The sequence below is a fragment of the Podarcis vaucheri genome (assembly GCF_965113315.1).
Source record: "Podarcis vaucheri genome assembly, chromosome: 13".
Lineage (NCBI taxonomy): Eukaryota > Metazoa > Chordata > Lepidosauria > Squamata > Lacertidae > Podarcis > Podarcis vaucheri.
The window spans coordinates 26,773,049-26,789,018 of record NC_138751.1 but is presented as its reverse complement, the minus strand read 5'-3'; the positions used below and the strand labels follow the sequence as shown (position 1 = coordinate 26,789,018).

General features: G+C 44.2%; 2 protein-coding genes across 2 annotated transcripts in view; both read left to right on the top strand.

The window, feature by feature from the left end:
• Positions 1-15,970, top strand: part of LOC309516597 (vomeronasal type-2 receptor 26-like) — a gene marked incomplete at both ends in the record, with an annotated part of 367,451 nt that overhangs the window by 271,024 nt on the left and 80,457 nt on the right. The window lies entirely within an intron of this gene.
• Positions 8,218-9,147, top strand: LOC309517284 (olfactory receptor 226-like; the record flags this gene model as incomplete). Its single annotated transcript, XM_082196425.1, has 1 exon — positions 8,218-9,147. One exon carries the CDS (start codon positions 8,218-8,220, stop codon positions 9,145-9,147), a length of 930 nt encoding a protein of 309 aa, XP_082052551.1.

The following is a 15,970-nucleotide window of genomic DNA, read 5'->3' as shown; positions in this document are numbered from 1 at the left end:
GTCAGCTTGCAGACCATCCCAATGATAATGAGGGTGGCAAGGCACACAGAACTGATAGCGTTTAATGTGGCCACCTTGGGAGGCGCTCCCATTATTTTGGGAATGAGCTGGCTAGCCCTACATGATCCGCTGGTGGGCTGGCATCAAAGAGTGGTTTCCTTCGGTTCCGCACATTGCTTAGAACACTGCAGGGGGGAAAAGGGGTCAGCAGGGGCCCAAGCCACCCTAGCAGGGACGGAAGTGATGGAGAAGGGGAAGGTGCCATCACAGTATGCTGATCTCAGCGACGTGTTCAGCGAGAAGGAAGCTGACCAACTACCCCCGCATAGGCCCTTTGATTGCCAGATCAATTTACTCCCTGGAGCACAGCTTCCTGTAGGCAGGTTGTATGCCATGTCAGACAGGGAGATGCAGGAGTTGCGAGCGTTCATTGACAAGAACCTGAAGAGAGGCTTCATCAGAGAGTCCAAGGCAGCGGGGGGTAGCCCAGTGTTTTTTGTGGATAAAAAGAACACGGACAAGCCGAGACTGGTATGTGACTTTCGGGCCCTAAATGCAGTGACAGAGCCGGTGGCTTTTCCTATGCCCAGGATTGACGATATTTTGACCAGGGTGCGAAAAGGAAAGATTTTTACAAAGCTGGACCTAAGGGGGGCGTACAACCTGATACGTATAAGGAAAGGGGATGAATGGAAGACCACCATGTTCACCCCTTTGGGGGCATTTGAATATCTCGTTATGCCTTTTGGATTACAAGCAGGCTCCGCGTGTTTTCAAGCCTTTATGAACCATGTACTGGGGCCTTTGCTCTACAAGAATTGCGTGGCCTTCTTAGATGACGTGTTGGTGTATTCGGAGAATGAGGAGCAACATGTGAGAGACGTCAGAGAAGTGTTGAGCAGGCTGCATGCCAACAGACTGTGGGTGAAACTGGAGAAGTGTCAGTTTCATACCAAGGAGGTGGAATTCCTGGGGTACCGTTTGTCAGACAAGGGGTTGGCCATGGACCCCGGCAAGGTTCAAGCGGTGCTGGAATGGAAAACCCCCAAGACTAAGAAGGATGTGCAGAGGTTCCTAGGGTTTGGAAACTTTTATCGTAAGTTCATCCGAAACTTCGCTCACCTGACGGCGCCCATCACGGACTGTCTCAGCAGCAAAAAGAAGTTTGTTTGGACGGGGGAGGCGGAGCGAGCGTTTGAGGAACTGAAAAAGGCCTTCGCCTCTGACGAACAACTTCTACATGTGGATTTACAAAAAAAGCTGAGGGTCGAAACAGACGCTTCTGACAGAGCCATAGGGGCGGTGCTTCTTCTGCAGCCAGGGAAGGAGGGGTCCGAGTGGCGACCGTGTGCCTTCTTTTCGCGAAAGCTGAACAAATCGGAGAGAAACTACACGGTGTATGACCGGGAACTTCTTGCGATTTATGAGGCCTTCCGGAGATGGAGGCACCTACTAATTGGTGCACAACAGAAGGTGCAAGTACGCACGGACCATAAGAATCTAGAGTATTGGAGAACTGCGCGAGTGCTCAACCAACGGCAGTTGAGATGGGCCCAGGAGTTCTCCAAATTTAACTTTGAGATTTGTTACGTACCAGGCCAGGAGAACGTTAGGGCGGACGCTCTATCACGCAAACCTGAATATTTGGAGGGAGAGGGTGCACCCGAAGAGACCCATGTCATTCCCGAGGATCGCTGGGTGTGTGGGGCGGCACTGGTGGGGCTAAGGGAACTGATAGAGGGAACGGTGCAGGATGAATATGCCCAGGACAAACTCAGGGGTCTCAGGAGGGAGGGAGACAAACCCGGGGGTTTTGAGGAGAGAAACGGGGCGTTGTACTACAAGGGAGCGTTATACGTACCTGAAGGAGAATTGAGGGAAAAGGTACTCAAGCAACTGCACGATAGCCCCACAGCAGGGCATTTTGGGCAACACAAAACCATGTGGCTGGTTACCAGGGAATTCTGGTGGCCCAAGGTCAGGGAAGATGTGCGGGAGTATGTGAGAGGGTGTGACCGATGTCAACGAGCCAAGGGGGAGAGGCGGGCACCGGCAGGTTTATTAGAACCACTACCCACGCCGGAAAGACCATGGGAGGCAGTGGCAATAGATTTTATGACTGATCTGCCCAGGTCCAAAGGGAAGACAGCCATTATGGTTGTGGTAGACCTGTTAACCAAGATGGCCCACTTTATAGCCTGCTCACATGCGGTCACAGCAGAAGAAACCGCTAAATTGTTTGTGGAAAATGTGTTTAGATTGCATGGTGCCCCCTTGAGGGTGGTTTCGGACCGAGGGAAACAATTTACTTCCAGGTTCTGGAGGAAGCTCATGAGCTTATTGCATGTAGAGGTGAATTTCTCAACTGCCCGTCATCCAGAAACCAACGGGCAGGCGGAAAGAGCTAATGGTGTCCTCCAGCAATATTTGAGGTGTTATGTGAATGACAGAGAGAATGATTGGGTGGAGAAGCTGGCGTTGGCAGAATTTGCCTATAACAATGCGGAGAACGTGTCCACGGGAATGAGCCCTTTTTTGGCCAATCACGGGTGTCATCCCCGAGCCTTCCCAGGGGGGGAGGGGGAGAACTGGAGCGTTCCAGCCGCAGAACAGTTCGTTGAAGAAATGGAAGCGATCCATCGCCAGCTCCAACTTAATTTAAACAGGGCGAAGGAGGAATATAAGAGGCAGGCAGACAAAACCAGAAGGGAAGGAGAAAGCATTAGGGTGGGGGATCAGGTGTGGTTGTCCACCCAAGGGTTACCATTTAAAGGAGGTTGTAAGAAGTTAAGACCCAAAAGACTGGGCCCATTTGAAGTCACGCAACAGGTCAACCCAGTGGCTTTCAGACTCCGGTTACCTAACCACATGAAGTTGCACCCAGTGTTCCACAGATCATTGCTGTCACCGTATATAGGGGACAGAGAGGGGAGGGTCAATAGGGGACCAGCTATGGAGGAAAAAGAACACAGCTACCATGTAGCGGAGATTCTCGATTCCAGGTGGAGGGGAGAGCAAGTAGAGTATTTGGTAATGTGGGAAGGGGAGCCGGAGTCGGAAAACACCTGGGTCAGGGCAGAGGATGTAGATGACGAGGTTTTGATTGAAACTTTTCATCAGAGATTCCCTCGGAAACCCCAGCCAGTGGCGAGGTTCCGGAGGGAATACTTCGCCACCACCGACGAAGAAGAAGAGTTGGAGGGGTTCGCTGATTCCGAGGTGGAGGAGGATTCAGCGAGTCGGAACGAAGACCGATGGAGGGAAATGTTCGAGACGTCGGAAGATGAGGAGGATTCTTTTAGGGGTTTCAGCTCCTCACCGCCCAGAGGAGAGAGTAGGGGCGGGGGAGAGGGGGGCCCTGGAGGGGAGGTGGATGTCAGGGAACTGACATCGGAGGAAAGGGAAGTGGTAGGGCTCCCAGAGACTGGGAGAGAGTCAACAGCTAAAGCAGGGACCAGTAGGGGGAGCGCGGGGTCTCTGGAGGAGGATCTCAGTAATGCTGAGAGAGACGCAGCAGCCCAGGCAGGAAGCAGAAGGGGAGAGAAAGGGGTGAGAGACACTTCGAGCGAAAATAGCGGGGAGGTGTCAGAAGCAACTGCAGGGAGACCTATGCTTCGTCGGAAGCTGTCACGTCGTGAGTCCAGGAGACGCGTTTCCGTTAAGGAACTTCTTTGCTGGAAGCGCTTCCGCAGACAGCCACTGTCGGACTCTACAAGTGACTAGAGCAGACATGTCTGAGGAGCTCTGTCACACACAGAGGTTTGTGGGGTCGCACAAACTCTGAAGGGGCACTATTTTAAGCACAAGCAGCTAATCATCCCCTGACACCCCAGTACACACCTTCGAAGTTTATCGAATGCTTACCTAGAGCAGAGTTTTTGGTGTGGTGGCACCCACACACTGGAATGCACTCTCTGCTTGAAATTAGGGCGGTACAAACAATTTGTTCTTTCAACAACCTCCCTAAGACATTTTAAATCAACTAGGGTTTTTCTTTTCACAGTTGCATTGTTGGATATTGTTTGTGTCCGTTTTACAGATGGATTGAATATATTCTTATTGATTTCATTTTGTATTTTGTTTTTTCTTTCCTTTTTGTGAACTTCCACAATAGTGTTGAATGGTGGTAGTTTATGAATTATTTTAACTAACTGACTTTCACTTCAAGTGCTATAAAGTGGCATACATTTTATTCTATGCCCACAACAACAACAACAACAACAACAAAACAGCCAGGACAGCAACACTATGAGGTAGTAGCCTCAGAATGCTTCCATAATGCCTTTATTTTCAGGCAGGTTTCAATTCCATACCAACACATTCAGATTACACAATTACTATTGACTTGAACAATAACCCACTTCCGTACAAGATCGGCATTTATGATAAGGAAAGTGATGCAAAATGCACAGGAAAGTCTCGGACCGCACCTGGTGTAACATGATCTAACTTGCCACCCACCCCCTGCCACAAATCAGAATGAAGGCTTAATAAATAGTCAACATCTAAGCTCCCTGCAAACAAATAAGGATGAATGCTTAAAAAATGGGTCATCTAGAACCACCTGAGATATTGTTACTGACTGAAGGTCACTGACAAAGTTTCATTATGGAGCAAGAATTCTAACCCTGATCTCCCTGGTACTTTGTCACATCAAATGCTATGCTAGACTATGCCCCATTGTCTAGAATTATATTATTATTCAGTTATCAAAATCCTGTAAGTTCAGGATCAGATATAAGACACAAGGTCCAGATGAGGAGGATGGAGAGCCTGGGACCAGCAAAATTGTCCTACTTTGCCTTGTAAAGCATGAAAGCCTAATTGTATTGCCAGGGGTCCCTGACACCTCTGTCTAAAAGGCACCCAGGTGAAAGGGCTGGAAAAAATTCTCTGTGAATACAGTGACCAAGTAAACCATAGCAAGGTCCATATGTGAATGTGTCCATTCCTCTACTGAGCAGGGCCCTAACAGCCTGGATGGGTGGGTGGAAAATTCCTGCAAAGGCAACAAAGAAGGTGGCCTGTTCCTGGTCATCCCCAGAGGTGGGTGTTGGTTTGCAAGCCACCTCCATAGAGGCTGGCCCCTCTCACTGTCCTCGGAGCTTGCTTACCAGTAACCTCCTCTGGCTGATATCCAGACAGACCAGGGAGATTTTGATAGGCGACATTTTCCCAAGAGTGGGTAAAATGCACAACCCCTCTCTCCTGCTTCCGCAGGGAAAAGAAAATAAGTCAGAAATCTATTTACATGATGTTTATTTCTGACATTACAGCACTATAGGAAAACACGTCCTTTCAGTTCAGTTCTTCTAGCAAGTCTGACAAACTTCCTGAACATGCGCAAATGGAAGGTTTCAGATTACACTCTTCACAGAGACTTATCCAGCCTGTGAACGTCCTGGGAAATTCTTCTTTCCCACAGATAGGCACATCATTTGATGTCAACAATCTGTATGTCCGCAGCGGTGATGTGCAGCAGTGGGCTGGGCACAACCCTCATATCCTTGCCCCTGATTGGTCTCATGGGTGATGTCTGCCCACATCTGGAAGGTTTGGCATGGCTGGTAGTGGGCTGCTGCAGGTGGCTACCCACCGCTATCTGCACCGGAAATTGGTGGGGTCCCTGGACCAACCATGGCCATGGTGTGCAGCAAATGCCCACCCCCACCCCGAGCCCCAGGTGAGCAGATATTCTACCAACATTTAATAAGAGCTGCTTTAGATTTCAAGAAACAGTACAAGGTTTGAGTGATATGGCTTTTGATTGCTAACGGGCAGAGCTTTGGGTAAACCGCCATCCTTTCACCCTTCAATATGCACACAAAGCAAAGGGTTAAAGTTCAGAAACATGTAAGCACATTACAGTATTTAACCAAAAGGGGGCCATTTCCAGAAGAACTTTTGCAGCTACTTTTGGATGTGATGTTATTGGATATTTTTACTTGGCATATTGGCAAACTTTATGCTCACTTGTGTGTGTTTTTTACATACTTATTATTTATCAATATTACTACTGCATTTATTCTTTTGTAATGTGAATCACTTTGAGCACAGCTGTATTTGTTGGAAATGTAGTATATCAATAGACTATGCCTACTATAATGGTTAACTTCAAGCATTAAACACTGACAAACTTGAGCTGAACTGTGCTAATACATGTGATTCAATAGTAGAGTTGATGATTATGTTCCAGCTGCTATGACCCGAGGGAACAAGAAAAAAAAGGAGAGGGTCAGAGGAACTTCAAGCAAACTCCCCAAACATTTTATGACTGACTGATCTTGGGTTGCGGAAGAAACAGTATTACCTCACACATCTAGCATGAGTCTCCATGCTTTATGTCCCATCTTTCCTTCACATGCAGCAGATCAGTAATCGGAAGCCTGCAAAGCCACCCAGAGAGACTTTTCTTCTCTACAGCTTTGGAACAACCACAGAAAGACTCGCATTGTTTGCCTTTACAAATATACGTATATATATTTGGGGGTGGAAACTAACAAGTTATCCTGTGGATGTACTGCTATGTAAGTAAACTTTGTCAATAACGATGCCAAATCTTTGCAATGCAGAACAATCAAATGACTCCTTTTTTTATATCAGCTAACACTTTACACGATGAATCTATGTGAATTGTTCTTAAAAAAGAGAGAGATGTGCATGAAAGTGGATAATTGATGTATAACGTTTGTTTTAGAATTTTAGAAATCTGAGCAAATGGGATTTTCGTAATGCAAGGCCACTGTTGTGAAATGTCTTCCCACCTACCCATGCCTTTGAATCTCATTTTCATGGGGAGAATTATCTTAAGAACATTTTTCCAACTTCAGAGAAATGAGGCAAAAATTGCACAAATTGTCTCAAGTATGTACAAAAAGCAGCATTTTAGTTAGCCATATGTTGCAACAAGTTGAGTGGTTCTTTCAGATTTTTCCTTCCCTCCTTTTTGTTTGTTTGTGTGTGCACTCGTGTACACGCTTGCACGTGTGGTCCAGGGAGGTCCTATCTAGCTAGTTCAATATCTGGCTATCCCAGCACTTATACAGCCAGGCAGTGGCCGCAGTTGCTGCTTTCTGCCTAACTGGCTTGCTCAAATTACACTCTGTACAGAGCATTTTTCACTCTGCATACTTCCACCTGTACTGTGGATGAGGAACAAGGTAATAGGAAGGATCTGCTTTTCCATTATTTGTTATAATGTTTTTACGCAGATCAGAGTTGCCTCCTCCCCTGGAAAAAATGTAAGCATTTGTGCCCCCTCTTTCGCCCCCCCCCCTAAATAAATCAAAGGCAGAGAAATCTGTCACCCATGTCATCCACTCATTGTAATTAAATGGATGAACTCAATTCATAAAACTGAATAAGAACACAACTGGGTATATTTATCATTGCTTATCTAAAGCTAACATTACTTAGAAACATAGGTCTATGTGGCACATTGTACACCATTTTGATGGTCTCAAATAAGTAAGTAAGTAAGTAAGTCAGTCAGTCAGTCAGTCAGTCCTTATAGCAAAATGTTGTCAGTACTGACTGGCAGCTCTCTAAGATTTGAAGTAGGAATCATTTACGAGCCCTGCACCAGAGACTGAAGCTGGGAACTTTTGCATACAAAGCATGTGTTCTATAACTGTACTATGGCCTCTTCCAAGTTACACCCCTATGATGAGCTGTAGGTCTTAAAAAGGGAAGTTTATGTTGCTGTGCCTTGTCTCTTACAATCCCCTTCTTCTAAAATGATTTACCAGTGCCACTAAGCTTTTTCACTCTCTAGCTCTCTCCACATAAATCCTTTGGTCCCTAGGTCCTGCGTGGTGTTTCTCTAGCGAATAACACCTTTCACACACATCAGAAAATCTGGGTGATTTCTGAACATGCGGTCAAGCATTTTCTTCCCTCAGAAGTTAAAATGTTCAAGACTATCACCATACCTTCAGAGAAACCAATGGCTTCTTTCATGCTCATAATCCTTATTGCATTATAATATGTGTTGGTATCTCTGCAGATGCAGAACTGTGCAATTGTTTTCTGACTCAGTCTGGTAAATCTTTATAGACAATGGGATTTTAGCAGATTAAGAAATATGATATGACAAGATGCTGATTTATCTATTAATTCTGAATGTGATTTGGCCTGAATAATATGTATCTATAAAATTGTGAAATCTGAACTTTGAATATTATTACAGCTCTAAACAGCAACAACATATTATTGAGGATGAAATGGGAGAACAAGACACATACATTTATCCTAGTAGGTTTTCCTGGAAACCCTGAATTGCAGATGTCACTATTTACGCTTTTCCTAATTATCTACACACTGACAATAATGGAGAATGTGGTGATCATTGCCTTAATCTGGATGAACATCAATCTTCATAAGCCTATGTATCTCTTCCTGAGTAATCTTTCTTTCCTGGAGATCTGGTATGTCTCTGTCACGGTCCCCAAAATGCTTGCTGGCTTTGTGGCAGAAAAGAGGGAAATCTCTTTCATAGGTTGCATGGCTCAGCTGTACTTCTTCCTGGCTTTGGCATGCACTGAGTGTGTCCTCTTAGCTGTTATGGCCTATGACCGTTATGTTGCCATCTGCAACCCATTGCGCTATCCAGCCATTATGAGTCAAGACCTCTGTGTTCGTCTAGCAGCCGGATCCTGGTTGAGTGGCTTTTTTATTGCCATGGGGAAGGTCTTCTTCATCTCACGGCTGAGCTACTGCGGACCCAACACCATCAACCACTACTTCTGTGATGTTTCTCCACTTCTCAACCTGGCCTGTACTGATATGTCATTGGCTGAGCTCATTGACTTCCTATTGGCCTTACTCATTCTCCTGGGCCCCCTTTCTGTGACAATTGCCTCTTACTTCTACATCATCTCCACCGTACTTCGCATCCCTTCAGCCAAAGGGAAGCAAAAGGCCTTCTCCACTTGTGCCTCACATCTTCTGGTAGTCACCATTTTCTATGCTGCCTCCCTTTTCATCTATGCCCGCCCAAAAGCACTCACTTCCTTTAACTCAAACAAGCTGGTGTCCGTTGTCTACACAGTCCTCACACCGCTTTTCAATCCAGTCATCTACTGCTTGAGAAATCAGGAATTCAAGGATGCCCTCAGCAAAACAGTTCATGGACCTTCTCGACGTTAAGCATAAGGCAAAGAACTAAGTTTCTACATTGAGACAGTTCCAAATACTTATACAGTGGTACCTCTGATTGCGGACAGAATCCGTTCCAGAGGTCCGGCCATATCCTAAAGTTTCCACAACTGGAGGCACCGCTTCTGTGCAGACACGTGGTGCGTAGAGCACATCTGTGCATGCACGAGCGGCAAAACCCGGAAATATACTTCTGGGTTTGCCGCTTTCACTACCCAAAGTTTACGTTACCTGAGGGTAACGTAAGCCAAGGGTCTACTGCATTTTCTAAATACTAATAATTAGTATTTTTTTTAATTTATATCACCCTTAATCCGTAGATCTCAGGGCAGTTCAAAACATAAGATTACAATATAAAAACCAAAAAATACACAGTAAAAATAAGAACAATAACAAACCAATATTTCTCCATTCCACAACACATTTTAAAGGACATCAGATGTTAATCAGCCAAAAGATTTGTTGAAGAGGATTGTTCTTAAATAAGCTAGGACTATATGTTTTCTTTTCCCCTGAATGTTGGGAGTGACACTAACCTTGCCCAGCAGTCCCTGGAATCTTATATCTAAATATCTAGTAAGCATTAACATGGCGGGGGGGGGGGGGAGAGTTAAACAAATGCTTTTGGTATCATGGGAAAAAAAAGTTGTTCAAAACTGGTGTGATAAATTCTTGGAGCTGCAATATATGCATTTTATTTGAGATGAACATTACAAATTGCTGAGAACCAATTATTATTATTATTATTATTATTATTATTATTATTATTATTATTTCCATATAGTTCCAGGCTAGGATATGCAGAAATCGGCAACAACACTAGATATGTTTTTGGATATGCAGCTGTATTTCAAACCAAGTGTTTTGAGGTCTAATATCTTAAGCTGCATGCTTAAGACATTTCCCAGTATCTGTTGTCCTGCCGCCCATTATATATGTTTGCATCACTCTCTTCCTCCTACACTTTGTTTTTCCATAAGTATGTTTTAGTGATGGGAAGCACCTTATTCTGCTCTAGGCTGGATTCAGGACTGTACTTTATAATTAAAGCTATTTTCTTAAAGGATCGGCTGCGGAGGTCAATTCTTTGCTTATTCAAGCATCAAGCTGGTATAGATGGTTCTTCCCCCTCTGTATTTTACTTTCACAACAATCATATGTGGTAAGTTTGTCTGAGAGCCTGGGTCCATGAGCTTCATAACTAATTAGGGATTTGAACCTTTTTCTTGCGTGTCGAGGCCCCCAGGGCCACCCCAATAACTCACACATCACACCAAATTTTTTGTTTAAGGTTTTTGGCACAATTGTGGCCACAACTTTATTAAAATACAAAAATGTGAGTGGTTGCTTAGGCATTGGTTGCGACTAGCTGTCCCCACCGTGGGGGACAGTCTGACATTCTGCACGCCTGCGAAAGTCAGAAAAGGGGAATACACTTGTGGGTAGCGACGGAGCAGAGAACCTGCCCTCAGGCCACCCCAAATGCAGCCAGGAGCTCTTGCAGTGGCCTGAGCCCCCTTGACAGGGTGGACAAGGAATAGTTAGCCCCCGATTCCTTTAACAGAATCTCTTGCAGTAGCAACATTAGAGGGGCAGGCACAGCCAATCCTTGCCCCTCAACCAACCAAACCATAAACTAATGCCTAACCGCAACCTTACAAGTTGTGACGATTTGCTACGCAGTAGGCAGAAACCAAATGGCCCCAGCCAATCAGCCAGATGGACAAAATTCCTACCGGGCCCCTGCCCCAAGAGCAGACGACCCCATGACAGGCATAGGAAGGTCAAGCGAACAACCCTAATTCTAGGGGGGGGCAGGCAATCCGATGCACGGGCGAAAAGAGGAAGCCCTAGCCTTGTGCAAGGAGTTTTAGCATTTTTGGCTGTCAACCAACAAATGGCAACATTAACTTCTTCCCAACGACAAGGGGAGTCCAATTGCATCAGTGGCCAACGGTCAATTAGCCCGCCATACAACTTCGGAGTGTCCTGGCGGCCCCCACCGCAACACGTGCTCTCCATGAAGGAGAACACGCTTTCCAGGTCCTAGTCCAACACTCTAACCACCACACCACATATCATCAGGAGTTTTATATGTCAGTTGTAAGTCCCTGCTATGCTGAACTCTGCCCGACCATTCTCCTCCTCCTTCAATTATCTGCCCCTCATATTGGCTAAATCAGATCCATAGGTCTGGGAGGACTAAAAGACTCTCCCAGGCCTCCTTCATCCTTGCTTTCATGAATGATAGCATCCTAGGAGCAGGGGGCATTGTCAGTGCATTTTCTAGAAGAAGAAAACATTTCCCAGAGTCACTGGGATGCTTCCGTGGCAAGTAGGAGGATGGCTCTCAACTTTCCTTTGGGTGCCCCCATCCATCTGAAGTGAGACAGATGGTGTCAACATAGGAGAAGGCTTTATTATTAGAGTTTAGAGATGAAGGTGTTAGGAAAGGGCTGTGACTCAGTGGTAGAGCATCTGCAGAACCCAGGTTCGATCTCCAGGGCAGCAGATGGTGACAGAGGAGGAGGCTTTTACATCTGTGGCACCCACTGAGAGGTTTGGGTTAGTAGTTTGTTCCAAGTTTTTTTTTAGGAGTTTGTTCCTAAACAAGTGCAGCAACTCAAGGGAAGGAGAAAGGAAAAGGCTGCCAAAGGGACATAATAGAAACCTTCCCATTGCTGTTTTGTGGACAGATCTCTGAAAGACTCAGCAATGGTGTGATTTTCAGCCCAGCCTGACTATATCAGTTTCTGCATTGATCTCCTCTGCCCTCTTGCATTTGTGACCATCATCACTACTCATCATGAGCAGCAGTGCCCATATATCAGTGGAGAAATAATTTTCTCTTTTTGATTATATTTTTCTTTTCAATTTTCTTGTAACTTTTTGTCTGAACAAGTTTTTGGGAAGATAGAAATTCTTTCCATTGTTTCTTCATCTCTCCTGTGTAGGTAAACCTCAAAATTAGTATCTGCAAGTATTTGCAATGTTTTCATTATTTCACATGTGCATTTTTATGATTTGTAAATGGTAATCCAAATTTGTAATTTGGATTAAAGATGCACTTCTCATTTTCTATGCATGACAAACAATATTTGGTTTTGAAGTAATGCACTGTTGTTGTTTTGTTTGCAGTTCTGTTCCAGTTAAGTATATTTTAAAATAAGGGTTTTGTGTGCTAGTATCATTTAGGACAGCTTTCTGAGATCAGTAGTTTTCACCAACGGAACAGAACTAGGTGTACTTATTAGTACAAGAGCGAATATATAAAACCATTCACCAAGTGGTAAATTTATTAGGAAAAAAGAAGATGAGATTTTTGGAAGCAGTTTGTTTGTTTGCTTAAATGCAGTTGTTTCAAGATTATATTTAGAAGAATTTAAATTTGACTTTGGTGAGGTTAAATCAGTAAATGCAGCTGAATTTATTTTTGGTAGCATTGATTTTTTTTGCTGTTGCTAGACATTATCTTTTTTAATAACTCAGTTTTAAAATATTGTTCAGAAGGTTGTCTTATTTAGCTGTGAGGTTGTTTGAGATCAGATGTAAGTTCTCCTGAGTTTGGTGTGACTTCAAATTAATTGAGTATAGGATTGCAGCCTGACCACATATTCCTATGTGGAAATTCCTATTAGAATCAAGTCCTATCTGATTCAATATACTATTATGATAAATCAATATTTTATTGCAGAATGTTTATAATCAGTTTCCCTTGACTTATTAAAATGGAAGGGTATTATATTCAATATTTTAAATGGGTGGACAGATGATGAAATATATGTGAGGTATCTGTTGTTGTTGTTTAGTCGTTTAGTCGTGTCCGACTCTTTGTGACCCCATGGACCAGAGCATGCCAGGCACTCATCTTCCACTGCCTCCCGCAGCTTAGTCAAACTCATGTTCGTAGCTTTGAGAACACTGTCCAGCCATCTCATCCTCTGTCATCACCTTCTCCTTGTGCCCTCAATCTTTCCCAACATCAGGGTCTTTTCCAGGGAGTCTTCTCTTCTCATGAGGTAGCCAAAGTATTGGAACCTCAGCTTCAGGATCTGTCCTTCCAGTGATCACTCAGGGCTGATTTCCTTCAGAATGGATAGGTTTGATCATCTTGCAGTCCATGGGACTCTCAAGAGTCTCCTCCAGCACCATAATTCAAAAGCATCAATTCTTTGGCAATCAGCTTTCTTTATGGTCCAGCTCTCACTTCCATACATCACTGCTGGGAAAACCATAGCTTTAACTATACAGGCCTTTGTCAGCAAGGTGATGTCTCTGCTTTTTAAGATGCTGTGAGGTATCTATTATTGTACTTAACAGCCATATTAAAATATATAAGTGAACCAATTTATAGTTATGACAGTGGAAAGTTCGGAAGCATCCCTAAAATATGCATAGACTTGTTTGTATATGCATTCCAGTTTGACTGCTGATGTAGGAGAGGACATTTGCAATGTAAATAACTAAACAAACTAAGTATGTTAGTGCACAATGTGAGGTCCTGAGAAAGAAGATAACATTTAAAATACTGATTTGTTTGGAATTAAATGAATAAATGCAGCAATACCCACTAACTAAAGTATGGGAAGGGGAGCCGTCTAACATCGAGCTAACATTATTTTATTTTTACTGCTGGGAAGAGAGACAAATGCTTCAAGATGCCCAAAATTCTTGACCAGCTTACTTGGGTAGTGTGAACATTTACTTGAGTGGGATGAGAGTCACCATTGGCTGCTCTGCTTGAGGCTAGCCCTTCAACAAAGTCTTGATGCACCTTCAAGATTAACAAATGTTTGGTGGCAAATTTATGACGGCAAAAGACAGGGGCACAACTCAGCTGGCATGTATTGAAGGGTAATTGTAATAAGTGGGGTTAAAATGGCCAAAAGGTGCAGTCTGTCACCATTCTGAATAAAGGTTTGCAAAATAAGTGCAGTGACCATTACCAGCACCAAAGGGAAATCCCGGTACTACTGAAAATGTCTAATGCTCACCATTTGGGGTTGCAATAATGCATTGGCTTCCTGTCCCACTATGGGTGTTCATTTCTTTAACCATCCCAAAATGATTGTGTTGTCTCCAGTTGCTGTTGCTGTTAATGAGTATACTGTATATATATTTGCTTTTACAGTTATAAAATTTAACCTACATGCTTAAAGGTAAAGGTAAAGGTACCCCTGCTCGTACGGGCCAGTCGTGTCCGACTCTGGGGTTGTGCGCCCATCTCACTTAAGAGGCCGGGGGCCAGCGCTGTCCGGAGACACTTCCGGGTCACGTGGCCAGCGTGACAAGCTGCATCTGGCGAGCCAGTGCAGCACACAGAAACGCCGTTTACCTTCCCGCTAGTAAGCGGTCCCTATTTATCTACTTGCACCCCGGGGTGCTTTCGAACTGCTAGGTTGGCAGGCGCTGGGACCGAATGACGGGAGCAGACCCCGCTGCGGGGATTCGAACCGCCGACCTGACGATCGGCAAGTCCTAAGTGCTGAGGTTTTACCCACAGCGCCACCCGCGTCCCACTACCTACATGCTTATGAACATGGATTTATGAATCAGTTTTGGTAAACAACTTGATAGCAACACTCATTAAAAACTTAAGTCATCCGTTATACATTAAGAGTCACATCCAGCACCATCTTATGTATATCTAATCTGAAATAAGTCTATGTTTAATGTAGAATGGCCAATTATGTATTGCCAAAAAAAGAGGCTTCCCATTCACAAAAAAGAGGATGAAATATTTGCATAAATTTTTCATATGGTGCTTCATATGTATATACACACATTTAGAAAGAACTACAAGAATTTAAATAGAAATGCAATACATCTCAATATAGAGGGGAAGAAATCAGGTGATTTCTGTGCTGGGTTAGACTGATGACCAGGTGCTACTAACTTTTGTTGGGTATCTTCAAGGTTCCCGATCTCCCTTTTTCTGGTTCCTTATCTTTAATCTAGACTGGACAATTCTTAAGCAGAGGTCAATGTCCTCTGACAGTCCTTCAAAATCTATTCACTGTAGACAGTGCTGGCCCATCCATGAGGCATGTGAGGCTACTGCTTTAGGTGGCAGAAGCCCCCCAGGTGGCATTCCTGTAGGTGGTCCATCTGCTCCACCTCCTTTTCAAGTGGCAGAGAAGCACCACCACCATTGGCACCACTTTGGGGCAATATCTCACTGAAAATTGGCATCGATGGCAGTGCCGTTTCTATGCCAGCAGAGGATGGGGCAGGACACACAAAAGCAGGTGGCGGCAAGAGTGGGTGGGGGCAGGGGCAGTAGGGCAAAGTGGAATTTTCCATTTTTCCCCAAGCAGTGAAACAAGATGCACTGCCCTGGGCTGTAGAGTGGACCACCAGGCTATGGTAGCTTGATGAGTAAGCTTTGCTTCTTATAAGGTGTGTTTGGATTACAGCCGAAGTTAGTTGAACTCAGTTCCCACTGATATCAGTGGGGCTTTACTTAGTCATGGCTTTCATGTTGAATTGAATGGGATTTAGACTGGATGCAACCCTGTGAAATATGGTTTCCTGAATAAAGAAATCATAAAGCTCTCTATGCAACAACAGATATGTATAGAAAGTTGAATTAATTTTAATCTATTTTAGTATTTTAACTTTTGTGTGTTTTAAAGTACAGTCCTTGATTGTATGGTTTTCTCATTTTGCTAATCACTTTCAGGTCCTTTACAATCAATTGGTGAATAATTTTTATGAAATAAAGATATTAAATTAAATTTGCAGAGTGGAAGGGCACTCACTGTCATTTGCTTTTGAACAAGTCATGTGTATTAATCTTCTTTCTGCCTTTTAT